Source organism: Hippoglossus hippoglossus, chromosome 12, assembly GCF_009819705.1.
Source record: "Hippoglossus hippoglossus isolate fHipHip1 chromosome 12, fHipHip1.pri, whole genome shotgun sequence".
Lineage (NCBI taxonomy): Eukaryota > Metazoa > Chordata > Actinopteri > Pleuronectiformes > Pleuronectidae > Hippoglossus > Hippoglossus hippoglossus.
The window spans coordinates 18,520,361-18,547,096 of NC_047162.1; the positions used below are offsets into that span (position 1 = coordinate 18,520,361).

The following is a 26,736-nucleotide window of genomic DNA, read 5'->3' on the forward strand; positions in this document are numbered from 1 at the left end:
ATTTGTTTTCCTGTGTCTGAGGAGAACGCCTCTGTTACATCAGATCAGCAAATACTCTCTTCACCGCGCGACTCGGAGAAGACAAAACTTTTTGTGGCTTTTAAGGCTGAAAACATTTTATATTCCAAAAGTTGCAAATATTGCATCTTTGTGAAGCTTCTAGATCTTTTCACGAGAATCTCACTCACAGGCTGAACGGTGTTTATACGCAGGAACAGAGCGAGCACACGTTTGGATCCGTGCACACTTACAGGTCATCATTTCACAGATTGATTTTTTGCAAATGAGACGCCACTGGAATCAATGATTTCACCTAAATGAATCCTGACATAATTGGTAATTTTTGACTAGATGCATCTGTTCCAAACCGGTTTGCTTGGCCTGTGTTGCTGCTGGTTTTCCTTCTGAAACTGTAAAAAGTGACCTGCGGGGGAATTGAACCGCGGCACGTGAAGTCCCGCTGCTGCACAAAGATCGGCTCATGGGTTTATTCAAAGTTCAGTGACGCTCGGTTTAGTAGACGGAGCCTGAACTGGAGAACCGGTCTTCATGATGAACATCTTCACGTGTGTTGGTTGAGTCCCAGCTCAGGTCTGCAGGTCTGATCATCCGTCTCCTGCAGTAACTTCTTTTCTTTCCACCTCTCAACCTTAATTATCAATTTAACTTAACGATTTACTTACTGACATCTACTCCAAAAGGAGCTGATTCAAGGAGTTTATATTAAAATCTGTTTTCATTGCTGTAGCAGCTTGATGGAGCCGACTGTGTCTGCACACAGATAATAAAACAGTGGTGTACATTAGTATCTGACTCTATCCATGACTTTATTAATGTAATCATCCCCCGGTATGGAATGCATTAATTTATTATGAAAGCCTCACACTGATAGATTTACTGTCTGCATTTATAAACACGTCTCCGCTGCGATTCAGATGAAAACTTGAGTCTAATTTTGTTTGATGATTTCTGTATTGATTTTAATATATGTTTGGACTAGACTTCATTTCTTTTTTAACTTAATTAGCTTTTCCTCACTTCCTGGTCCCTGTGGCTGCAGACGCTGGTTGTTTTACACACATGAACAACATGTGACAACAGCTCAAAACAAAGATATGAACTGAAGCTTGAATATCTGGGTCTTTATTCCTGCAGCTGGCAACTGTTCAGCAACAGACAGATAAATATTTGCAGCATGACGATATTAATTAAAACAATTAAAAGCGTATTAATCTTTTTTGAGCAGAACAGCCGGGTGCAAAGAAATTAAAAAACAAATTACAGTCGTGATCGTGTGTGATGAGGGAGGGTGGATGGGATGGAAATGGTCCCTGCAGCAGGCGAGGAGATGCATGTGTAAAGAAATGTTTCTGAACGGGTACGAAAGGAACATAAACATCCAAGTTATGACTACTTGCAATTAGAAACACTGGCAAAGATGTTTTTTCTGGAAAAAAGTTCATAAGTTAATTTTGAAAAGATTGTGTGGGGCAGCCAAAGTCCAAATAAGCTTATTAGCCACTTGCTAAAAGTTTAATTTGTCAACGTCAAAGTGGCGCCGTCCCTGTGCGTTATCTGATCACGCTCGTTACTCATAACAGGAAGTGAAAACCCCAGTTCCTGCAGGACGTAGAAGAAGAAACAGTCAAGTCCAAATTACACCAAATTCCACAGTGCACTTCTCCGGACGCTTCACAACACACACGCCGAGTGAGAGGCCGATAAGATGAACGCTTCTCGAGATACGTGCTCCGCATACAGACAAAGATGTAACTCTGAGCTGGATCAGATTAGATGAAGTTGGACTAATTGAAACACCTACAAACATTAAAGTATTTAATAAGAAATGATGAGTATTTAACCAAACGAAGGTGAAGCAGCTGATCTAATCTATTAGAACACGTAGCAGCTCCTGCTGTTTGTTGCACCCGGTGTCAAAGTGATGGGAAAGTATCGTCCCGGCAGGTGTTTGGATCCAAGAAGTCAAATAAACAGCAAGAAACCACAACAGAGCTCATCTGCGTCTTGACAAAGGAATCAATGATGATTCTGATCCTCTGACGCAGACACAAAACACACATGCACAACATACTAATATCCTTTATTTACAATGTTCTCTGCTCGACTCGTGTTCTGTTTATTCACCCGACTCGTGTTATCTTTTCCAAAGCGAGAGGCTGTCGTCACCAGAAAACGTGAGTCATTAGTCTCCCTCGTCTGAATCTGGTCCCTCAGACACAAAAGCTTCAGCGTTGTGATGTTGTTAAAGTGTCAAAAGACAAGATGAAGGGAAAAAGTTCACATCCTGATTAGTGAGTAAAGAAAAACCTAATCTGGCCGAAAAAGACTGAGTTGGGTTAAGTTGCCGGTAGGTAAATATTATAAACATAATCTGGACAAAACCATAAAAAAGAAAAGATGGACAACTTGACTGCTTCATAAAAGTGAGGCCAAATACTCGTGATCGCCCCCTGGAGGCTGGTTGCATTATAGGCCGTAACCCCCGCCTCCTACGTTTTATTAGATGGGACAAAGGTAATATATATAAAATATATACATTTTTAAGTGTTACGTTTTCAATAATCAACTCATAGGTGGAGAATCCACTCATCAAACATTATGTCTCAGTGCAGGTTTTCCTTCGGGGCCTCACGTCTGAACAGGAACTCAGAGAACCAGACGTCGGACGCACTCAGACTCGATGGGATCTGACCGAGAAGAAAGAATTTAGTGAGGCTAAATAAATCTGCGGTGCTGCAGGCACTCAGGGTTTTAATGGGAGACAGAGGATATAATCTATGCTAATCAATTTAGTCTCCGTTGACAAATTACATTTTTAAGCCAACAAACGTAATGGCTGCGTCGTGGCCGAGCGCGGCAGACATAAAAGTAATGGAATCTGTCAGAGAGTAAAATTATTTCAATACTTTCTTATAATATAACAATATGTTGTGTAATGCATTTCTGTCACGTCCTCCTTAAGAGGCAGAAAAACCACTCACATCCACAGGAGAAGCAGGAAAGGTGGAGTTTTAAAACGGCATCTAAACAATAAAAGCGCCGTCATTTAAATCACTCACAATTTTTGTTTTAAGAAAATCAGTTTACGACATCGTTTACTCGTGTTTTGATGCAGGAAACAAACGGGACGGATAATGTCGAGATAATAACCGAGCACTTCCTGTTCCTCGTCTCTAATCCGCTTACTGATCGCATGTCCAGCCCCTTTCTGGGGTTTTTCCTTCTGAGACCCAGAAAGTCATTTGAGAACAGGATCTCAAACGTGTCTGTGTCTCAACATCAAACCAAGCCTTTGATGCGATGTCACTGCTCGGCGTTCTTCTGCCTCCGCGGCGCATGTGCAGCCTTTTTACTGCTTAAATAAAACCTCTCTCACAAGGCAAAGTGAGATTTAAACCCATTGAGCTATTGACTGTGTGAAGCTCACAGCTCTGTGTCTGCTGCACATCACCCATTAACAGTCTCGCCTGAATGGAGCAGATGATTATTTCCAAGAGAGTTTTTTTAAATCTGATATTCCACCAGCGTCTTAATGAGACTGTACCACACTTCTGAATATCCTCCAATATCCCCGTCCCCCCCCCTCGGGATGAGACGCAATAACTTCAGTGACTTAATGTTTGATGTTCGAGAGCCGTCGTCGTCGTCGGGTCAAATTTTCAATTTGTCCGATCCTTTGGTTTATGAGCTAACACCTGCGAAAGCATCGGCCTCAGCTGTTCTGCGTGTTTAGTGCTAATTAGTGAACTAACACATCAGCATGTTACTGTTGTCATCGCCCTGCTTCCTCCTCCTCCTGCTTCAACACATCCTTCTTCTCCCGGTACCAAAACCTAAGCTGCCAAGAGCTTCAACAAATAACCTACACAGCTGCATCTTTGGGCTATAATTATCTTTTACGAATAAAAGTCGAGGGATTTAAAGGAGAAAGTGCTGATCAGCAGAAAGGAAACAGAGAAAAAAGACCTGACGTGCACCAATCAGAGAGCTGCAAAGGAGGCAAGGTCCTTCTAACGCTCAACCATCGTTATCCGAAAACTATTACACCTTCAAAATATACATAGATATATACAAGATTATAAAAATGTTCAAACATTCTTTAAAATGTTAGGTTATTAGTGATTATTGTTTATCATCAGTGGTCCGTCTGATCTGTGGTGTTCCCCAAGGCCTCATCCTTGGCCCCCTGTTGTTTTCTATACACATTTCCCTTCGGTCACATTACTTTTAACTTCAACATTCATATCATTGTGATGCAGATGTGTCAAATTAAAAAAGCAGCACTACAGCCAGTTCAAAACTACCTCCATGCTCAAATTTATTGTTTTATTTTACTCATTTCCTTCTTGGCGGAGATAATTAAAGGCCAATATATTCATAATAGTCCACAACATTCAAAAGAAAATAAATAATATACAATAAAAAAGAAAATAATTTAATTTTGTCCTCCGAAGTCCGTTTACATTTTGCTAAATAATCTGTCCTGCTCCCTGATATGAAACCAGCAGCCAGAAAAAGTTCTGTATTCTGTGATGTGACCTTTAACTAACGAGTCACACAAGTCTCTCCGTGATGCTCGAGCTGAGGAGCATTTCAGAAACCAAGTCTTCTCCCTCTGTTGCTGAGCCTGAGAAGGTTATGAATACCTTCACATCATCTGGACTAATGTAGTTCTCTGTGTTTGGGGCAGAGCTGAAAGGAAATGTCAAACCTGCAGCCGCCTCGACTTTTAAGCGATTTAAAGAAACGCCTTCCAGTTCAGCGTCACCGGCTGATTCCAGGTCTTGGTTCAAGGATGTCAAGGTTTTTTATACAAACGAAGCTGAGTAAAATTACGGAGGCAGGCTATTGCTGATCAATATCTGAAATGAACCTGTGTGGCCAGTTCTGTTCCGAGCACCATCAGCCGTAAATCACCTTGTCTATACAAGGCCATTACTGAGAGCTAGTAAACGACACAGTAATCAGCCTTCAACTCATTAGCAACAAGAAGATAAATCAACACGGTCTTATCACACCGTCGAGTGACGGAGGCAGCAGCTCCTTTTGTAAAGAGGAGCAGCGACACAGAGGAGGAATCAGCGTGAACACTGAATAGATGGGACCTTGAGAACGTGAATACTCCACTGAGCTAAAAATATTAAAAGAAGCATCGGGTGTTTAAATCATTAAACTGTTAATAAAGATGGAAGGCACGTCTCCACTTCCTCCCACCGTCCAGATGTGAAGCTGAAACACACCAGAGACCAGATCCTGCATCGATGACGTCCTTTTGGAGCCAAAGTCTGTGCAGCAGCGACCGTGGGATGAAGCTGCGTTAAACGTGCTCGACCAATTGCGAACCAGTCCCAGCTGTCAATCATGACGATTTTATATCATCAAATACATTAAAAACCAAACTTATCAGGAACACAAACACTTGAACAAACAGCAGTGTGATAAGAACCACCTAAAAATGACAGAAACCATCCTTTTAGTTTGGTCCATGTCCCGTCCACTAACATGGAGAAGTCAGGGTTTATGATCTATACTGCTGCCAGCCACCAGGGGGCAATCAGGACGCCTTGGGGAGCTGTCAAGTCATTATTATTATTCACAGTCTATGGTTTAAAAATAAATACTTGCTGCAAACAGTAGGTGCATGTTTATGAGGTGTAAAAATAAAAGTAAATATGAATAAATATATTTAGATTAGCGCTGATAAATTATACAAACTGTGTCCAAAGGCAAAGCTGCAAAACCCCTGAGGGGTATTTTAAATTTGTAAGTATCGTGCATGCATTCGTGCCAAAAATATTGTGTTGTTACACCATGATACATTTCTAAAGAAACATTATCCAGACGGTGGTTTGGACTGAAGCGCTAAACGGTGTCTGAGGTCATAAGAAGAGAGATAAATGAGTCCTGGTGGCATCAGGAGGTTTCTGGATCGAGGTCGTGATAAATGAGGTGGAAAATGAGCAGCTTATGTTCAGGAGAGGCCTGAGAGGTTCACACCTGTGACACGTCTCTGTTTCCAAACACAGGAGCAGACAGGTGCCGCCGAGCCGCGGGGCCCGGAACCAGCCGGAGGAGCCGCTCGCATGCACACACACACAGACACACACACACACACACATTATGGCTGCAACACAAACTGACTGTAGTCTCCTCATGATTAATCACATTAAAAATCTGTCCACTATTTACAAACCCGCAGCAGAACTGTGGCAACACATCGTCCATCTTGAGGAGCACAAGAGGACGACATGTGTACACAGGGAAATGCACAGAGGACGATTATCCACACGTGCACAAAGACAACTTGTCAGTGACCGCATCTTGTCTCCTTCAGCCAAACCCCCCCCCCCTCCCACGCTTACACTCTTGATGTCTCACTATTATGTTGGTGAATTGGAGCTGAAGAGAAAGCGGGAGCTCCTGACACAGAGCTGCTAATGCAGAGGCGCTACACTAACACGTAGTGTGAACGGTCGGGGGGGCACATCCAGAGTACAGTGAGGGATGGATGACGGTCACACTGCGTTCACTGCACACTCTCACCCCCCCCCCCCCCCCCGCCCCCGAGTGGCTTCACAAACACAACAACAAACAGATGAAATGTGGGATTTTCAAAAAGAAGGATTTAAGCCCGTTAATTACAAATGATGTTGATTATGCTCCACTCATCTTCATCTTTTATATTTTTAATAAATCAAAAAACGAGTTCAAACAAGTTTTCTGCAGATTTCAACATCTTCATCTAACGAATGAAATATCAGACCTATGTCAAGTAGGAGAGAATAACATGGGAAACATCACGTTATCTCTCAAACTACGGAGACAGTCGGTGTCCATAGACTCTTTAGTTTATAGTATATAGAGCGTGAAAACATTTCTTTCTTTTAATTCAGGGTTCCGTATCTTGCCCAAGGACACTTCAGAATCCAGACTGGAGGAGCCGGGGAATCGAATCACCAAACGTCAGGTTAGTGGACGACTCTCTCTAACCCCTGAGCCACAGATGGAACCGTCCCCGTCTTCACGTCGGCCCTTTTGATATTTAAACCGTTTGAACCGCTTCACGCTCCTGCTCCTTCTCACAACTCACATATTCATGATTTACTGTAAACACTCTTCTATCTTCTCATCCGCAAACACACGTGTCCTTTAGCAGATAAACCGCCGCACGTCTGTGATGTCTGAAGTGTGCATGTGTAATTTATCATGCTGTTTTCCATCCTCAGGCTCAGTCAGACACTCTCTGCATGCGTGTGTTTGCATGATTGCATGTTGGTCTATGAACATGTATGTTTGTGCCCTCCCACATCTGCCTGAGGTTCGGTGTTTTTGGCCGAGTGACAGCGGAACGTGTTGCAGAGTCTTTTCACAGCTTCCTGTCTGGGAGGCAGAGCAGGTGAGTGTTTGGCTCATAGCTTCAGATTGAGAGACGTCCAATCTGGCGCCAGCAAGATGGAGGGAGAGAAGGAACGAGAGAGAGGAAAGAGTCGAGTGAGAGGAGAAACTATAACGTCTCGTACTATAAACTGCAGCTACAGGCAATGTCAGGATCTCACAGGAAAGAAAATACACTATATGTTGATGTATTTTTGTCTGTGACCAGGTCCAACTAAATATATACAGTATGTTCAACCTGCAGAACACTCAGAGGCCACTTGGAGCTTTCTACCTCTTTACATCTGCGCCAAGGTGGAAACCATCCTGGATCCAGCACTTTATTTCTATACGCTTCAAAATGTATCTTGATATATGGAATTATTAGAGGTACGTTAAAACTGCTTCTATCGCCTGAATCCTCATTATCTTAGCTACACATTTGTGGTTATTGCAGGTTCCTGCTCTTAATGTCTCTGTGTAGTAACTGAATAAATACCACACCCCTAGAAATTATTATTTTTACTCATAAAATCCAGAGCTGCAACAAATTTCCCCTCTTCATAGATCTCATCTCATTATTTCTTGACAAAAAATGTCAAAAAAACACACAACCTTTCTAACATGAACAAATCTGTTGTGTAGTTTTTTGTGAAATCCTGCAGAGAGACAGACAAACAGCAATAAAAACCAAACCTCCTCTGCAGCGGTAAACATCACAGACAAACTTCTACTGACAACCAAACAAAGAGAAAGAACAACACTCCTGCGACGCTGCAGAAGCCGGGAGAAACGAAAGTTTTCCACCAAAATCAAACATTGAACTCATCACAACCATCACAACAAAGCACGGCAGAGAAAGCAACAAAAAATGTCAACACAAGCCTGAAGGAAAAAAACAGCAGAACAACATTTGATTCGCTGAGTTCCTCCAAAACACCACGACCTTGACCTTTGACCTTCAACCACCACGTCCTAATCAGTTCATCCTCGAGTCCAATTTAACATTTGTACCCAATTTGAAGAAATTCCCTGAAGGGGTTCTTGAGATGTTTTGTTCACAAGAATCGGACGGACGGACGGACAATCTGAAACCAAGACGCCGACTTGTTCACGAGACATAAGATCAGTGACGTGTCTTCACGTCGAGGAGAGAACAAGCTGCTCATCAGCTTCCAGGTTAATCCTCTTTTAATCCTCCTGGTGTAAACAGCGTAGTAATGTGAAAAACATCGGCTTTCACCCAGTTTCTAAATCATTACTTTCTCTACAACCTCGTGGCGCCTGCACTCGCATCCCCGAACTTCATTATGATTAATAAAGCTAATTCGATCGGGAGTCAGTGAGATAAAGGGAGACGGAGTGCGTCGGAGGGGGAGAGAGCGCGAGAGCCCGCCGGATCCTCCGCTGCCATTTATGAGAAAAGTGGACATGCTTGAAAGTCACTGGGGCAAGTGAGGGAGCAGCGAGGCGAGAGACTCGCTGGCGACAGATCGCACCTCATCACCATAGAAACAGGAAGACGACATGACAATGGCTCTATTGGGCTCTCGTGGAGGATACACAGCAGGAGCAGGGGAACGAGTACGAGTCAGAAAGAGGAGTGGGTGGGAGAGGAGGGGGGAGGCGGCGGAGAGATCACACATTTCTGTTTGTTTTGTCAGTTGGATTCTGTGGCGTCCGGACGTATGGATTCATACATTTGATGATTTAATGGAAGCTCCGGAGCTTTGTTTACACTCAGGTGGTCTCGGTGCGCACGTCGCTGATGGAATGAAGTGAAGGGACAACGTGACGTATTGTGAAATATGTCAGCAGAAAATACACAGAGTGGGTTCAGTAATAACAATAACAGGGAGGGAAACATGAAGCTGCACACACACACACACACACACACACACACACACACACAGACACACACACACACACACAGAGACACACAATCTGACATCATGCTGTATGTAATCACAATCAAACCAGATTGAGAATCTGTTCTTTTACCCAATCAGAGAAACTGTTCCCCAATCAGCTGCTTTAACATGCATCCCTGAATGTGGTAGAATTCAGACACACGCACACGCACACACACAGACACACACACACACACACGCTCTCACTTTCTCTCAGATCCCAGCCTCGATGTTGCCGTGGTTCCTGGTAACCATGTGTGTTGCCGGTGACGGAGCAGAAAAAGATAAACCTCGAATGAAGAGGAAGAGGCAGAGAGAGGAGAACGGAGAGAAACCGAGGACAGGAAGGGAGGGTCCTGCTTTTTATTTTACATCTGTACTTCATTATATTTGTGTTACATTATTACTATTTGCTTGTTTTAATTGTTCTGTTCTTCTTTTATCTTGCATCTGTCTCCTTTGTGCCGACAAAGCAGTGCAGGCAGGGTATTGTTCACACCCGTGTGTGTGAGCGTTAGTATGTCTATGTGCAAAATAACTCAACAACACGAGGAGGGATTTTCACCAAACACGGTGTGAATGTTACTCGGGGGTTTGTCGCCAGATGATTAACTTTTGGAGCTGATCAGTCAAAGTTCTGTCTGTGTTTTCAAGGATATCTCTGCTTATAATTGAGAGACAATCTAAAACTTACATTAACAGAAAATTGATGCAAAAGCTGCGAAGATATCATGCATGTCAATTATATCATGCATCCCATAGATCTATAGATAAGACCCTTTAGATTTTATGCTTTTAAAAAGGAATAATTTCAATAATAATCTCATAATTTTATAATTTGCCTGCCAACGTCACTAAAGCACTTAGCTGTACATACATGTAAAAACTTTAGGAGGAGTCATATGAAGGAAATATTTCTCAACAAACCCGACTTGAAAAGACTAATCTCACCAACCGATGCAACAGGAGGCCGAGACGCGTGTGTAAACCAGTATGTTAACACGGAGGAACCATGGCACCGGCCACAGTGGAGAGGGTGGGAAGTGACACAGTGCATTGTGGGGGTTCGGAGACATCTGAGGCGGCGTTAACATTTAAATGTCATTTGCTGGGACGGGAGGACTTGTTGGCAGCGCGTGACCCCGGGGTGATCGTCAGAGAAAAGAAACGAGGGAGAAACAGAGAGACGGAGAGAAAGAGATGAAAAGATAAAGAGAGAAGAACTGAAGCAAATAACAAGAAACACAAAAGAGAAACGTACAGAACGAACAGAAAGAGATTTCATGACTTGCTCTGACGCCAAACGCTTTATTGTGTCGCGGAGACTTTAATACACCGACTCCCAGTGTAACACCACTATAACCACTATAACCATCGATTTCACAGCGAGAAACCACGAAGAAATCTTCCACCGAGGAAGATAATGCTTTCTTTACAGTTTGTCTCCGTGTCTCTCACCAAGATCCCTGGAAAACCACAGAAAAAAAAACAGGCTGCGCTGTATATAAATCCGACGGAAGACAATAACTTCAATGTATCTGAGCAATAAAGAGCGACTCCCCACGGGGACATCGTGACGACGTGCGCTGTGATTGATGCCTGAGAGTCGAGGCAATAACGTTACAGCATAAATTTATATAAGAGAGAACATTCACCTTCAGCGTCCATATAAAATCCATGCTTCTGTCTTTACGAGCACATCCATTAAGGTAAAGAGAACTGGTATCGTGTTCGTACTGGTGTCCAAACCTGCAACACTTGATGTCAAGCAGAAAAGAAGTGAAATTAGCTCTTAGCCATTAGCTCTTGACAATGAAAAGTGAATTTGATGCACGTCAGTTAACTCGATTGTCTAACACATCCCTCGGTGTGAGTTGAGTTGCGGTGAAGTGGCAGCGCATCATTCCACCGTGACACCGCGACTCTGAAGCTGTTGTGTTTCTGTCTGTGTTTGTCCGTTAGTTAGCAGGATACAGGACGGATCAACACGGAACCTGGTGGAACGAGGCAGCACAGAGGCCTGACTGTCTGCATGGACGGTAAAAACTTCAGGGACAAGAGTGCAAGCGAGCACACGGCAAAGAGATCCAAGCGTAAAAAATGTTTTTGGGTTCATTTTGAGACTGTGGCAGGAACAATTTGAACATGGTCGGCTGCCACAGGGTGGAACTGTGACTGACTGAGTGTTAACGAGGATTTTTCATTTGCATAAGTGGCCAAGAAAAAACAATAAGGAAGCAAAGACAGGTGACGACATCATTTCTAAATGTTTCTACCCCTCCAGACAAAGACGAGTTCAGTAAGTAGGAGTAGTGTGAGTATCAATACCTCAAAATCATACTTTAACACAGTACCTGAGTACATGCACGTTCCACCAGTGTTTTTCAGTGACACCACTGGTTCGAACATGACACAGCCCCTGTCACAGAGAAACCATATTGACCCTGACACACACGTTTATGTTTCTCTCTGCAGAACCCGAGGTGCAGACGAGGTGTGAACGTCCGTCAGCAGGACCGACGCTCTGCATCTGGGCTGAATCGGACATTTCACAGGATGTCCAGGTTTATATCCGACAACAGACTCATCTCCACATCATCGTTATTGACCGTTCTCCTGCTTTCTGCTGCACATCACTGCCACAAGTGAAAATGTTACAAGGCTCCAGTTGATTCATTCCTCCAGCTCCTCACACTCTCTCCCTCTCTCTCTCTCATTAAAGCCTCCCCCCTCTCCCATCTGTCTCCTTTTTCTTTTTTTGACATAGTGCGGCTACATGGCAGTAAATCGCTCCTTGTGGGGACTAAAAGGCCCAGTTTTCCTAAATATCTGCGTTCACGGAGAAGCAGGCAGATATTGCGGCGAGGGAGTGGGAAGCAGGTGGAAGTCGGAGGCAGTGCAGAGAGGTATTGATTAAAAGAAACACACATTGTGGTCAGAGCCGCGCTGTGTGAGCCGCCTCGCCTTCCAGGAAGGGCTGCTATCAGAAAAACATTGTGCTGGAGGTAAATAAAACATCATATCCACACCCGTTGGCATGGCGATCAGTACGTCTGCACTGCGCTGCCTCCCTCACTCACTGTTGTGGGGTTTTGAAATGCTCAATAGCTTTTACGACACAGATTATAGGAGCAATGACTATAGACAACACGTCTCCACTTCCTGCCGTCGTACAGGTGCTGCCATCTTGAAGAGGTGCCGTAGGGACGGTGGAGCGGAGACACGATATTACACAACTCGACCAATCGCAAGTCAGTCGATCGTGACGTTTCATCATTTTTATAGCATCTAAAAAAATAAAATAAACAAAACCAAACTTATAGAAAGAGGGTGGGGTGACCTATAGTGCAAGCAGCCACCAGGGGGCGATCAAGACACTGTCATGTCCATCCTTATATGCAGTCAAAGCTAAGCAATTGCTCCAGCGTATGTTTGGGACATTGATACCGAAGCTCAATCATCTTTAGCTCCAATCGACGCCATCTTGCGCAGATGACGTCGCTTGTATCCAGGATGTTTTGGCTTCATTTCTGGATCGTGGGAGGAAGTGGGGACACGTCGTCCATCTTTATAGATGAACACTTATGTCACAGATTCCTCTCCGGTCATTGATTAAACTCTGTTCTTCAAATGACACATTTAATTAGATTTCCCATGTAACCGAGCGCTCCAGCTTGTTGGTAAATCCACATTTAGTATTCATGGCTCCATGAATATATAAATTGACCTCAGCTCCATCTCCCTCCACCTCTGACTCTGCTCATCAAACACACAAGTGAAGTCAAGTAGACTCACTTTAAACATTGATCCTGGGGTGAATGAGACTCACGATTCTTAGCACCGCTCGGTTGCAGCTACACGGTGAGTTGTTATCGCTGAGGAGCTGCGTTAGTGTTTGGGTCGGGTCTCGTGATCCTGTGGCCTCCGTCAGGTTTCTGTCCAAATGTTTGGACATGAGTAAAAAGGGACTAAAAGGTGAATTCCCTTCTGGGCTCCACATTTATTAATGAAGAGTCTTCCAGGAAAAATCCCAAGAATTTCATTTTTAAACCATTATTATTTCTTTGTTTTCTATTTCACTCTCCACTAATTGTTTTGTCCAGTTGTTAACCTGCATTCTAGGTCGACTCTGGGTTGTGAATAACGGGGGGGAGCTAAGTGGAGCTGAAAAGGTCATGAGTTCCCCTGAAGGTAAACTCAAATCATGTGCACCTTACAAATTAAAATTAGGAACCTGCACGAGAGCAGCGTACACGTGAGGCTGTGGCTCAGGGGGGAGAGCGGGTCATCCTCGAACCAGAGGGTTGTTGGTTTGATCCCATTCTTCCCAAAAAGACACTATATCCAGTGTCTTGTCTATAGAACAGCAAACATCACTGATGTTAGCGTTGCACAAAAGGTCGGAGGGTCACTGACATAATCAGAAATCTTCCTCTGGCTGCAGATGTCAACGAACCCAAACGGTGGATGAACCAATCAACCTATTAACATTTCAATTCTCAGAACCTGCTGCTGCTGCGGAGACAAAAAAAATAGAAACCCCTGACAGATTGAAGTAATAGAAGATGATAACTGTTCTTATCTCCATCCCAACACCTCTCCCATCCCAATACCGACGCTGCCTGACCTGTGCGGCCTCCGTTCCAAAGATAGAACACGGAGTAAAAGACAGAAACGCACTGAAACTCTGCTTTTGTGCGCTGCGACTGCACGAGATTCCCCCGGAGAAGCAGGTGAGGTTCGTGTAGTGCGAGTCTGAGACAATCTCTGGGGAGCCCGACTCGTACTGGAGTGTAAATGGGAAAGGAAGTGGCCCATCCTCCGCTCACAAAGGGAAGCTGGATGTTTGTCCTTCAGGTTGCACATTCAAGGTCTTTAAGCCTCGACACCAAAGAACCACGACCGTCTGCATCATTGTCAGATCAGTGCATTGTACCGAAGAACACAAAACCAGTTGCGTGTTTTTGCAAACCTGCCGCATTCACTAACTTCAGCCTGCAATAATCTGAAAGGTCAGCGTTTCACTGACCCACTGGCCTTTGTGCTGGTGCAACATGAGGCAATGAGACCTTTTCCATTTTGAGATTTACTCCTGCAACACGAAAATACCAACTTTGTAAACAAGGTTGAAAACGAGCGGTGTCCTCTGAAGAAAATGTGTCAAAGAAATAAACCCTTTAAACCTCTTCTTCACGCTGTAAACTTAGCAATTTAAACCCCTAATTTTAGTAAAGCTCTGGAGAAAAACCCCAAATGTATTTGTGATCGAGGATTTAAAGCGATTCAGGTTGTGACGTTGATCCAGAGAAGAAGCCTCGATGAAGGTTGAGAGTTTCCAGCTGAGGCCTCGAACTGTGAAGGACAGAACGAGGTCTTCATCGATTCCGAACATGGCCACCGACAGAGTGTCAACAGGCTTGTTTGGTCTTCACCCAGAGCTCTGCCTGATCATATGGACCAATAGAGAGAAAAGATGCTCGGCCGGCAGATTACTCCAGAGATATCACCAATTCCCTGCCGCCGCCGCCGCCGCCTGCTCTCACCCAGTCTCCACTGCTCTCCACAGTCAATATTGATTTACTGTAAATTGGTGAGTTGTCAGATAACCCCGCTGCAGACAGTCCAAAGGTTGTTTTGCTGAAAAAGAAAAGGTTTTCCTAACTTATTTGCTTACAGCCGAGCTAATTATGGTGTTACAGAACATTGAGTTAGCAGCAGGAGAACATTAGAGCTCCAACGGCAGTAATGGCTCTGCAGACGCCCACTAAATGAATGAGTCTGAGGAGGACATACTTGAGGAGATAATTTACACCGGTGCCATTTAAAATAACATCTCTGCTCATTAATGGGAACACACTTCAGACGGCGATTTTAATTATTTGCACAAACAAAACAAAGCAGAAAGAATTAATGCAGCGGTTTACAAGGTCTCGTCCTCAGGCTTGGTGGGTTAATGAACTCGTCTGGTGAATCTGGCACGACACAATTTGATGCTGCAGAAATAGCTGAGGGAGCAGAAGCTGAAACGACTCTAAATATTCACACACACACACACACACACACACACACACACACACACACACACACACACACACACACACACACACACACACACACACACACACACACACACACACACACACACACACACACACACACACCGAGCACCGAGCCTCTCCTGAGTCGGGCATCAGGTCCCTGAGGCCCCGGATAACGAGGATTCTCCAGAGGAAGCACGAGGCCGGTCGTCATATCAATAGACTCCACTGCCAGGATCAATAACTCCAGAGCATAACAAGCCAACACAGAGAGGACAGTGAAAAAGTGCACACACTAAACCACAAGCACAACAAAGGACACACAATCAGCTATTTTCTGCTTTTGTCTAGTCTGTAGTTCCTGAGCCCCCCGAGTAAAATGTCCGTGAACTCTTCTTAGCGAGTGGACGTGTTGATGAAACAAGTAGAACAGCATTTTCTTTGTGCATCATGTAAATACACAGAATCTGTAGGTGAGGGACAAGGTTTTTAAGGCAGGAAGCTTCTGTTTTCTAGTTTTTAAAATGTCGTCTGAACCTGAAACATCTGCAAAACGTATCACCGTCTGTGTTCGGTGTGGAGAAAGAAACTCGTTGGACGGTAAACGGTGAAACAGGAGGAGTCTCGGCCTGGATCTCCACCACACCCGGAAAAACATTGGCCCCCAGAGGCTGATTCATTGTCAGACGACAGGCTTTGAAAATGTGTATTGAGTGATGGAGCAGTGGAGCCGCTACATGTGCTCAACAAACCGTGAGTCAGTCTCAGCTGTCAATCAATGCAGCTCGGACCATGAAATAACTATTTATTCACCTGGACAATACAGTGAATACGCTATAGAGGAGATCTGTCCACTTTCCTGTGAGAGGGTTACACTGATTAACAGGAAGTCGAGAATAGAAACGTAAAAAATGCTGCGAATCGAGGCTAAAACACGAGTAAAGACTGAAGTAGACGAGGTTACGTCCACTGTTTACTGTTAATACTTCAGCCCGTTGATTTCAGCCTCTTATCTCCCTCCTCTCAGTTGTTCCCCGCACCTCTCCGTGTGCGACTCCGTCAGTTATTCCACAGCGAGGGCCGCGGAGGGTGAACAAACAGAGCACCTCTCCACCGAGGCGAGACGGAGAGAAGACGAGGAGGAGGAGGAGGAGGAGGAGGAGGAAGAGGAGGAGGAGGAGGCGAGCGCAGCAGCATCCTGGTGGATCTAATGAGACAGAAGGGAAGAAAAACCGGAGGAGGAATGCTGCTTGTCTCACCGCGCCGTGCAAACAAAACTCCCCACGTCCTCCGCACGGCCCGGAGACAGCAGGCGGCGAGGACAAGACGCTCTGTGTGACTCGCTCCACTGCGCAGATGTTTGGGAAAAAGGAAGGCGACGCCGCTAAAAGCCACTTTAATACGACTCAGAAGAAAACTCGGCCATTACGCCGATAATATGAGTGTGGTGCAGCTGCCGGTGAAGCTGCAGGTGAAGGTGAAAGGATTGAGGGAGAGTGAAGCTGACAGGATGCAGATATTTCCAGATCATCTGCATCATTAGCCAAGATGGAAAGATTAATAATCAACTAAATCCTTTAATACACGGTTTTAGTTTCCCTGCAAATAAAAGTTTTTCTCTTCATGAAACCTGCAGAAACAGTTCCTCCGCTGACGGATGTGTCACTTCAGATGTTTTTTAGGAAACTTGTGTGTGTGACAGGTGACAGTCATGTTGACATCCTGCAGACTGACCCGTCGCTCTTTCCTCACGAAGAGTCGACGCGTTCACCAAGACGCCGCCGCCGCCGAGACTCAAAGGTCGCTGTTGTTTACCATGAGCGGCGTGAACGTAACTGACCCAACGTACAGGTGGAACGTTCAGCCTCTACCTGCTCGAAGCAAACTGACCACAAGACGTTTCAAAGGCAATAATTATAATTGGCAATAATTGTGAAGTGATTTTATTGAATCGAGAGATAAGGATATTGTTCCAGCCCTAATGTTTATCACTTTAGAAACATTTATATTTCTTGTTCCTCTGAATACATGCATCCTTTTCCATTTGAAATATCACTGCAGGATAAATAATCACGTTCCACGGTCGTCACTCTCTTTTGTCCCTTTTCCTACAAACCTCTGTTGATCACCTGCAGAACAACCGACGTCTGCCAAACAACGACACAACGATTTTAATTAGCTGCAGACTGAGTCATGTGTGACGAGGGAAACCTGCCAGTCTGCCACATCAGCTGGTGCAGTGCACTTCCTCTGCCTACAGGAAAATGACAAGCATCATTTTCAGCCACGCATGACTGGAACGCTGGCAGCCGAGCCAGCAGAGACACCGAGGCGTGTGCACGAGCGCGTGTGTGTGTGGTTTTCTTGTGTGTATTTCACTTGCGCAACAATTAGTCCAACAGATCTGTGATTAATGTGCACTACAGTGTGTCTGTGTGCGCTCGCCAACTTCCCACTGAGCCAGATGAAGTCGCATGGTTCCTCGAAAGCTCCCATATCACGAGCTGTGGCTCTTCACCAGGGGCCGTCTCCCACAACCGGAGCAGACGATGCAGAAGGAGACGGACTCGCCAGATGTGCGTGTTGGTGATAATTGGCGGAGCCGCTAGCAGCCATTTCAGTCGGACGTGAACAGGCCCGGTGGCGAAGGGACGGACGTGAGGCGGATGTGTCCACCGCGTTGTAGTGAGTCACCTTGGCTCTACTGTAATTTCTCTTCTCATAAATATTCACAGAACTCGTCTGCTGGTTGGCACGAGCTCTTAGTCAGAAGTTAGGTACAAACATGCCAACGCTGTAATGTGATAAATGTCTCATCCACGTCAAAACATACATTGGAACAAAGAGTGGAGTTCATACCTTGGTCAAGAAATGAAAACACATTCATATTCGATAGATCCAGATTTTTTACTTGGATCTGCACACACTCATAAACATGACTGAGTGTTTTTATCGGGATTCATGAATTATTCTCTGAGAAATCAATGAAAATGTGGAAAAAACATTAAAAGAAATTCGTCCTCTCTCTCCCGTCATCGCTCTAATCCGAGAGCAAGCGTTTCACCTGCGAGAGCGAGAGGAGAAGAGTTGAAGCTGGAGCGCAGGAAATCCGAGTGCAAGCAGCAAAAATGGAAAAAGGATCTCACTCCGACGCTTGCGTTCACACATGCACGTCCTATATAACTGCAGCGAGGTCACGAGGGTCAGACCGACGCCATCGGACAGCAGCAGATCGTCCGAGGTTCAAAAGGAACATTTGTATTCATGCTGCCGGGTTCAAACATTAAACTAAAGTGACCCAACCCCCTGGTGTCTGAAAGTGCACTTTGAAGTCTCCCATTGTGTTCGGCCTGTTGCCTGAAAGAGAAACATGAAAGGAAATCACAACTTTGAAGAAGACACGAGCGCCGACTCTCGCCCTGACCACTCAGAGCTTCCGGAATCAAACCCACGGGTAAACAAGTCTCTGACGCTGGGATAGTTGCTGCTCTTCAGACGGGAGCCTCAGACTGCGGTTGCCATAGCGTTTGTGACGAGCGGACGACACGAGGCCGTGGTCGATAACAGCAGCGTGACTTAATATCAAAGGTCAAGAGGCGGAGGAGGTGAAGCGAGGAAGCACTGAAGCGTTCAAATGTTACTGACGCACATTTACAATATAAAAAAGTATAAACACATATATCTAAACACAGCTTAGACATTAAGATATGAATTATCTGCACCGGACCCGACAATGATGGAACAAATAAAGAAAATAAGTTAAATCTGCTGTTTATTTACATTTCAGGAAGATTCTCTGTTTACATAAGTTCAGGAATTAAATCAACTGGCTCCTTCACTTCCCTTAATGCATCATGAGAGTTTCTTTAATTATGCTGATTCAGTCAATTTGCATTGACAAAGGTTTATTACATAAAAACAGACTTTGGCTGATATAAGGAGTCGTTACCTCATGCATGTACTTACAGGCTCCATAAATAATAACAACAGCTTAATCTAGGACAGATAGTTTTATCTGGTGAAATAGAATAACACCTGACGCTGCAGTGGTTTAGAAAGTCTGCACATCACTTCCTCTGCTTCCAGAGTAACGGCTCCACTTCAAAAACACAAGACTGCACTTTTCTCACTGTTCAGATTCTCACAGCTTCGCCTCTAAAAGCAGGAAAAACCCACTCGACTGTAGAAGAAACCACAAATAATAAAGTGTGAGCTTCGTTTTGTGTTGTCGGCCCCTAAGTGAAGGTTCCCAGTGGCTTCGGTGCTGCCGTATGATATCAATGTTCTTTCTAAGCAACTCCTCTCGCCCTCTCTCCTCGCGTCGCCGCCGCTGCCTTGCTCAGCGTGTGATTGGCCGTGTCGGGCACTTCATCAGAGCTCAGGGCTCAGTGTCTTATTGATTAGGCCTTTGGCAACGCACGCAGATTTATTCTCTTATTAGAGGGCCGCTAATGCCTGATCAGGACGGATTAAAGGTCTGCCACCGCCTGCAGCTACACCGTCTTTCAGATCATTTCATTAGGCCTGGATGGAGCCACGTAATTAGCCCGAGCACTGGGATCGTGCGGCAGAACCACAGATTCCCAGCAAAGAGGAGAATACTGTTCAGATCTTACAGTAAAATACATTATTGGCTTTCAAAAGAGCAGAAGTGAATGAGTGTTGATTTGAAAGAAGAAGCAGCTGAGCCACAGTTACATCCTCTCAGGCTGGATTCAAAGATCGATAAAGAAGTGACGAGTCCCTTTTGATTGATTGCAAAGATTTGTTTGAATGAATCTTTCATCCATCATTGTTGCGTTGATTGAAAACGTGCAGCACGAGAGGCTTCACACACGTCTGTGGGTTTCTCGCTTTTCTGAATACTCAAAATATTTATCCCCAGTTTGCGTTCTTTTAAAAAAGGGAAACCTAGAATATCTAAATTCTTCACAAATTGTCACATTTATTGTCAGTATTAGTCATCGGGGGCCATTCAGATCTCCAGTAACCCCTGGCCCCACCCCTGGATCCGCCCCTGCCCTTTTCATTTTATTGTGAGCAAGATTAGGCAAAATCAAATGAACAGATTTCCATGAAACTTGGTGGAAGGATGTGGTATCGATTAGGAAGTTACACATTAAATGGATCTAATTCCTGAACAAAATCCGGCACATTCGGTGAACTGATATCTGTGAGTGTGTGAAATCTGGTGCAGTTCGGTTGAATTCAAGGGAACTGTCGGGCCTTGGCGAAGGTTTGAGCTCTAACGAGAGTCATTCTTCTTTCACCGTGTTATTTTTTTCATCATTTAAAACCAAAGTCTAATGACGATGACTAATTCTCGCCTGCAGGCAGCTCGTTCTCTCTGTGGACTGAACGGGACAAAGCAGGAATAGATCTTAACACCAAGGCAAAGTCTGTTTAATCCTCTTAACTTCACTCCTAAACATCTGAGGAACGTGTTTTAATGTCTTGTTTTTCTGTCTCTTGTCATCAATAAAATCTCCCAGGATCAGATTTGACTCAAACCCAGTGAGTCAAACCAGAAACCCGGAGCTGATCTGATTGATTTTACATCGACGTGAGCTGTGCCCGGACACCTTCAGACCCCCCATCCCACAGGAGCATGCTGAGCACAAAGCAAATGAACCACACACACACACACAGAAACCCCCGATCACACCGAGGCACATACTGCCGTTGCTTGGCAACCAAACAGACTCTCACACACACACACACACACACACACACACACACACACACACACACACACACACACACACACACACACACACACACACACACACACACACACACACACACACACACACACACACACGACATAATGGTTCATTCGTATCCAGCTGTGTCAGCGTTGAGGAACAAAAACTAGAAACCTGTTTCTCTACCTTCCGTTTTTAAAGATAAGAAAAAGCCTGATTCTTAATACATGACATCAGATAAAACAAGCAACATGTTCCCTTAAATTAATTTACTGGCATGTTTAAATATTGGTTTTGATATGAATCAGTGCTTCATCACCTCAGAGCCTCTCTGGGCTCTGTTCCACATCCAGTATCGACCCGGATTGATTGATTGTCTTTATAAAATAGTCGTTATTTACGGCACAAATCTAATCTGGACCCTCGTGCAGCATAAACACAGTCGAATATCTCTGAGTTCTTGAATTTAACCAAGCAGACGAATCGTATATAATTATCAGCATCTACTCAGCTGAAGCAAACATTTCTAACATAAACAGATATAATGGTCGCTGCCGCACAGACTCTTTACAATAATGATCCCTCCTCCTCTAAGTGTCAACCTCCTTTAATGCTGAGAAGCAGAGAGGCAGCAGCACAACAAGGAGCTTGATGTTTAAATCCCAGCAGTAAATTACTCAGAACTATTGACCCGACCGTTGCTCTGCCAATCACGACTCTATTCAGACAATAAGAAACACAGGCCCATTACATGACGTCTGCACAGCCCCAGTTTATCCGAGCGACTCCCCGCCAGCCGGCCACTTCTCTCGGAGCTAAGAGCTTTCCAAAAAGCTAAATGACAACTCGGAGCTCTAAAAGCATCTGTCACATAACTCACGGCCCATTCAGCTGATCACTGGCAGAGCTGACGTGTACTTCTTCCTCACATATCGAACACTGAGCATAGAGGTAGTGTCGGGACAGATACACGGGCGGGAAGGTTTTGACGTTTCCTTCCACCGTGCGGCCAAAAGTATGTGGACACCACAACAGGAGGAAATCTGTGTCCCACAATGCATCGTGAATCGTAGAGCACAACCGATGGTCACCAACCCGGAGATATTTACCATCACGCTCTGCAATCGCACATTTTCAGAGTCTTGTGATGTGAAAACAAAATCGTGTCATTTTGCAAGAATCAAGGACAGAAATTCAAAGGTTACAACAATAAACGTGCAGAGCAACAGTCTCTTCTTTCATCTTCACAGTCGTACTTGTTGAAGAACATGGATCACCTGCCTGACAGCATCCAACTGGAAGTGGGTTGATGCCACTATTCTCTCTCTCTCTCTCTCTCTCTCTCTCTCTCTCTCTCTCTCTCTCTCTCTCTCTCTCTCTCTCTCTCTCTCTCTCTCTCTCTCTCTGGTCACAGATCCACACAAAAGAAACCACTCTCTCACTTATGACACCCAGCGGGCGAGCTACTCACCCCGTGAGGACCACCACGAAGTCCATTACATTCCAGCCGTTGCGGAGGTAGGAGCCTTTGTGGAACGCGAAGCCCAGGGCGATGATCTTAATGGCGGCCTCGAAACAGAATATTCCAATAAAGTAGGGCTCTGTGTCATCCTAGAGAGAAACAGAGAGACGATGAGGAGGGCGATCTTTGTGTTGGAGGTAATAGAGTGGTTAATGAAGCGCTCCGTCAAAGAGAGGGAGGGGGGGTAAAGCAAAAGATAGGAAGAAAGATGGCTCCTTTTTACTCCTCGCACCAGCGTGAAGAGGAGTGCAGGAAGTGGAGCGCTCTTCTTCGGATGAAAGGAACGTAAACACAGTGAAAACACACATTCACACACACAGCATGATCTGAAGGGCTGCGGCGAAATAACATCGTCTCGGGCCCGTTTGTGTTGCGTGTCCGAAGATCCAGGATCAGTGGTGCACACGGGCTCGACAGGGGCAGGAGCCACAACGTCAAAGGGGCCCCTCGGACCCACTAACATCCAGCGTCGGATCCAGAGTCGGATCCAGAGTCGGATCCAGAGTCGGATCCAACGCGTAGAACTTGACACTTTTTCTGCGTCTCCATTAATATCTGCAGAGGCCTGGGGGGGGGCCTGAGCGCTGTAAGAAATGTGACCTTTCCTATCCCACGGACTCCGGTCAACACGCAGCGATAATAGATACACTACCGTTCAAAAGTTTGGGGTCACCCAGACAATTTCGTGTTTTCCATGAAAACTCACACTTTTATTTATCAAATGAGTTGCAAAATGAATAGAAAATATAGTCAAGACATTGACAAGGTTAGAAATAATGATTTTTATTGGAAATATTAATTTTGTTCTTCAAACTTTGCTTTCGTCAAAGAATGCTCCATTTGCAGCAATTCCAGCATTGCAGACCTTTGGCATTCTGGCTGTTAATTTGTTGAGGTAATCTGTAGAAATTTCACCCCACGCTTCCTGAAGCCCCTCCCACAAGTTGGATTGGCTTGATGGGCACTTCTTGCGTACCAATACGGTCAAGCTGCTCCCACAGCAGCTCAATGGGGTTGAGATCTGGTGACTGCGCTGGCCACTCCATTACAGACAGCATACCAGCTGCCGGCTTCTTCCCTAAATAGTTATTGCATAATGTGGAGGTGTGCTTTGGGTCATTGTCCTGTTGTAGGAGGAAATTGGCTCCAATCAAGCGCTGTCCACAGGGTATGGCATGGCGTTGCAAAATGGAGTGATAGCCTTCCTTATTTAAAATCCCTTTTACCTTGTACAAATCTCCCACTTTACCAGCACCAAAGCAGCCCCAGACCATCACATTACCTCCACCATGCTTGACAGATGGCGTCAGGCACTCTTCCAGCATCTTCTCACCTGTTCTGCGTCTCACAAATGTTCTTCTGTGTGATCCAAACACCTCAAACTTTGATTCGTCTGTCCATAACACTTTTTTCCAATCTTCCTCTGTCCAATGTCTGTGTTCTTTTGCCCATATCAATCTTTTCTTTTTATTGGCCAGTCTCAGATATGGCTTTTTCTTTGCCACTCTGCCTCGAAGGCCAGCATCCCGGAGTCGCCTCTTCACTGTAGACGTTGACACTGGCGTTTTGCGGGTACCATTTAAAGAAGCTGCCAGTTGAGGACCTGTGAGGCATCTATTTCTCAAACTAGAGACTCTAATATACTTGTCTTCTTGCTGAGTTGTGCACCGGGGCCTCCCACTTCTCTTTCTACTCTGGTTAGAGCCCGTTTGTGCTGTTCTCTGAAGGGAGTAGTACACACCGTTGTGGGAAATTTTCAGTTTCTTCGCAATTTCTCGCATGGAATAGCCTTCATTTCTAAGAACAAGAATAGACTGGCGAGTTTCACATGAAAGTTCTCTTTGTCTGGCCATTTTGAGAGTATAATCAAACCCACAAATGTGATGCTCCAGATACTCAACTAGCTCAAAGGAAGGCCAGTTCTATAGCTTCTCTCACCAGCAAAACAGTTTTCAGCTGTGCTAACATAATTGCACAAGGGTTTTCAAGGGTTTTCTAATCATCCATTAGTCTTCTAAGGCGATTAGCAAACACAATGTACCATTAGAACACTGGAGTGATAGTTGCTGGAAATGGGCCTCTATGCACCTATGTAGATATTTCATTAAAAACCAGACGTTTCCACCTAGAATAGTCATTTACCACATTAACAATGTATAGAGTGTATTTCTGATTAATTTAATGTTATCTTCATTGAAAAAAACAGTGCTTTTCTTTGAAAAATAAGGACATTTCTATGTGACCCCAAACCTTTGAACGGTAGTGTACGTCGGACGAGAGTGCGGCAGATCGAGCGTGAAGGACGCGGCGGTGAAATATCCACAGTTTGTTTGTCGATATCGAGAAGCCAATAAAGCTGTCGCCGGGCCAATAGGAGAAGCTTTGCATTGTTTAGAAGGATTATATTCATAGAAATCACTGGATGTCTTACGTAACAAAGCTGGAGCGCTGCCCGGGTAAATGTTAACGTCTATCAAACACGTGTCAAACGCGGCCGATGTATGAATACTGTACTTGTGGAAGACAGCTGGGGAAATCCCCAAGGCTCGTGCTGCTGAAGACCTGCGACGGTGAATCGCTTCCATCATCGCCTCCACTTACAGCACGCCGCCGCCGCCTCCTCTGTTGACAGAGCTTCATAAATAAAAGCTGATCCCTTGTTCTAATTAAAAGGCTTCTCGTTGTATTACATCCTCAAGGTGGAGGAGGCATGAGAGAGAGAGAGAGAGAGAGAGAGTGAGACGCTTTGTGTAACCACTCCAATCACTTTCTCAAATGCTCAGCGCTGCATTGTTTTTCCCCCCCTCGCAAAAAAAAAAAACCTTTGCATCACAGCCGCTGAGAGAATTCAGCGACGGGAGCAGGTGGTACGACACGAGAGGAATTAATTGACTTTTTTCCCATCAAGCTGTTGCTCCGTGTAACACTCTCTGACTCGCTATTTGCAGACAAACTCCCCTGAGCGACGAACGCCCTCAAAAACAAAACGCGGCAAAGTGCTGAACCGCGAAGCTAAGTGCTGTTCGGGGCGGACGGGGCCAGAATGGGCCACTTGACCCCCGCGTGCAACAGTCGCTTTTGGTTTCTCCCTCAGACTGGTTAGCGGAGCGGAGATCAAATGTTGGTTTAATACACGTGTGAGCAGCTGGGGAACAGGCAGCAGGTGATCGGAGCTGGTTCACTGAGAGGCTGCGATGACGGGTCAAGATAAAAACAGGGGGAAAAACACCCGGGGTTACGGAATATCAAGGCCATACTGAAGAAGAGGTGCTTCTAGAGATTTGAATAAAGTTGTAACCCAGAGGAAAGTTGGAATATAACGTGAATTTAGTCGTAATTTAACGAGAAAAACATAATATTCCCGCTCTAAAATGACACGCAGCCTAAATTACGACTTTATTCTCAAACAATTACGACTTTACACTGCTGCTTCTGACAAAAACAAACCTGTGGCCGTGTGATTATTCTCTTCCCTGTTCCCTGTTCACATTGTCTTTATCTAAACAACAGGAAGTGATGTGGAGGAACTCACCAGACGCTCGGACAGGGGCGTCTTGTCGCTGGCCGGTAGATGCTGCTCCAGGGCCAGGACGATGCAGTTGGCGATGATCGTGGCCAGGATCATGTATTCAAATGGAGTGTGAAGGTTAAGGAGCAGTTGGAAGAGAGGTTGCATCATTTTAAAACATCACAACAATCAGGGTTTCTGATAGAGACGGTAAATAAGGGTTTAAGACTTTATAAGACACTGCAGGACCCTGATAATCGTTTCCTGTCTAAACAACGACGGTAGAGAAGATAATTCCTGTTGCTGCATGATGTCATTACACTTGCATATACACACACACACAACGTCCAACAAGCCATAAACCCTCCTTCACGCTCTGGTTCAAGGCTTCTAGAGAGAAAACATCCCACACACACACACACGCGCTCAGCAACCTTCCAGACGGTTGAACATTTCCAACCATTATCAATGCTCGGCTCAATCTGCAAATCTATTTCCCCCGGGTCAGTGTCCGTGGGTCAGGGTCCACCGAGGAGGGTCTGTGCATCGGGGGGGAAGATGCACGATTGTTTTCCATTTCACAACCAACCGCCCACAGTGTGCGACCTGTTTTTCCTGCCTGGATTTTATAAAAAGCAAAACGCCGACTTCCTTTCAG

General features: G+C 45.0%; 1 protein-coding gene across 1 annotated transcript in view; it reads right to left on the bottom strand.

The window, feature by feature from the left end:
- cacna1bb (calcium channel, voltage-dependent, N type, alpha 1B subunit, b) overlaps positions 1 to 26,736 on the bottom strand; it is a 95,177-nt gene that overhangs the window by 63,802 nt on the left and 4,639 nt on the right. The window contains 2 exon segments of the mRNA XM_034603245.1: positions 22,520 to 22,659; positions 26,103 to 26,208. Coding sequence (XP_034459136.1) covers positions 22,520 to 22,659; positions 26,103 to 26,208 — 246 coding nt within the window.